Source organism: Pyxicephalus adspersus, chromosome 5 (assembly GCF_032062135.1).
Source record: "Pyxicephalus adspersus chromosome 5, UCB_Pads_2.0, whole genome shotgun sequence".
Classification (NCBI taxonomy): Eukaryota; Metazoa; Chordata; class Amphibia; order Anura; family Pyxicephalidae; genus Pyxicephalus; species Pyxicephalus adspersus.
The window spans coordinates 165,473-166,942 of NC_092862.1; the positions used below are offsets into that span (position 1 = coordinate 165,473).

General features: G+C 47.3%; 1 protein-coding gene across 1 annotated transcript in view; it reads right to left on the reverse strand.

The window, feature by feature from the left end:
* FOXH1 (forkhead box H1) overlaps positions 1 to 1,470 on the reverse strand; it is a 6,546-nt gene that overhangs the window by 3,785 nt on the left and 1,291 nt on the right. Inside the window, exon 2 of the mRNA XM_072413253.1 lies at positions 627 to 1,012. Coding sequence (XP_072269354.1) covers positions 627 to 923 — 297 coding nt within the window. The 5' untranslated portion in view covers positions 924 to 1,012. The remainder of the gene's footprint in view (positions 1 to 626; positions 1,013 to 1,470) is intronic.

Sequence of the window (1,470 nt, forward strand, 5' to 3'; positions counted from 1 at the left end):
GGGCAATTCATTTCACATTATATATATTATCAGTCCAAGGCACAATAACGGATCTACCGAATTTAGAACAAGATGATTTCTTATACATAAAACCTTAGATGTGAAGGGAGGGTGTACTTTCTTTTTCTTATGATTGTGGACGGTACAGTGCGATGCCCTCCATTGACTGATATGGGGGAGCGCCACAGCATAGGGGGGGCCACACAAAGCACAGCGCCACAGCATAGGGGGCGCCACAGCACCATAGTATAGCGCAGCGTTTCTCCTTTTTAACATGGGGGGGAACCCTTTTTTCAGGTCTTCAGGGAACCCCGGCTATAATTAATACATTTACAACCTACAATACAATACCATTAGCAGTCAGTAAGAAGAATGCCACCCATATATATAGCCAAAAACATCATTGGAGACCCCCTCTCTGGATATATGGGGAGTACCGGTGACCCCCCCCCCCCTGGATATATGGGGAGCACAGGTGACCCCCCTCCCTGGACATATGGGGAGCACCGGTGACCCCCCCTCCCTGGATATATGGGGAGCACAGGTGACCCCCCCTCCCTGGATATATGGGGAGCACAGGTGACCCCCCCCGGATATATGGGGAGCCTAGTGCACATGGTTCCTACCTGAGAAAGTTTCAGCATCTTCTTAGGTGAGTTCTGGATAACCAGGGCGATCATGGCCAGGTAGGTATAGGGTGCTTTGGTATGACGTTGGTAGTTTTTCTTTTTGATCCTCTTCCTGTTCCTCCTGTTCCTTGGGGCCCTCATCATCCCATTGGGCTCCTGCTGGGTACAATCTTTGGGGGTCAGAGAGTCCTGGCTGCCCAGGGACAACTCATAGACCAGGGAAGGGTTGTTGAGGGTCATCAGATCAGTCCCATCCAGCGAAGAGTCATCATACAAAGTGCTGGGGTCCTGCATTTTGGCCCCTTTCCCTCCAGTCCTGCTCTTTATTATGGAGATGAAGCTACAACAAGTGGACCTGTCAGGGTAGGGGGCAGCCCAACACCCTATAGAGACAAAACACAGAGATGGAAGTGTGAATAAAAGTGTGAAAGTGGTGGGAGGGAGAGAGACAAATGTCAAAGGATGGTCAGCATGATGGAGCCCAGCAGGAGCCACTAATCACAGTGACCTGGCTAACCCAGCAGGGGGCGACCCCACTGGTGTTATCAGAAACCTGATCACCATTAGCAAACAATCACTACAAAAACATTGGGATTTTTTAAAGCAGCAGATTAGAATACAGCAACATGAGGGATGCTCAGCATGTGTCATTATCAGGAAATGTATTAGGAAAGTTGTTTGTCCCAAACTATATAAAAAGAATATCTTAATCTGGTGCTTTGGAATATAAAATCCCAATGTTTTGATTATATTGAGTAAAGGGATGGGGTACAAATTGGGCAGTAATTAGATTAAAGTTTTATACCTGCCTCTACAATACTAATCTGGAATGTACTACAGA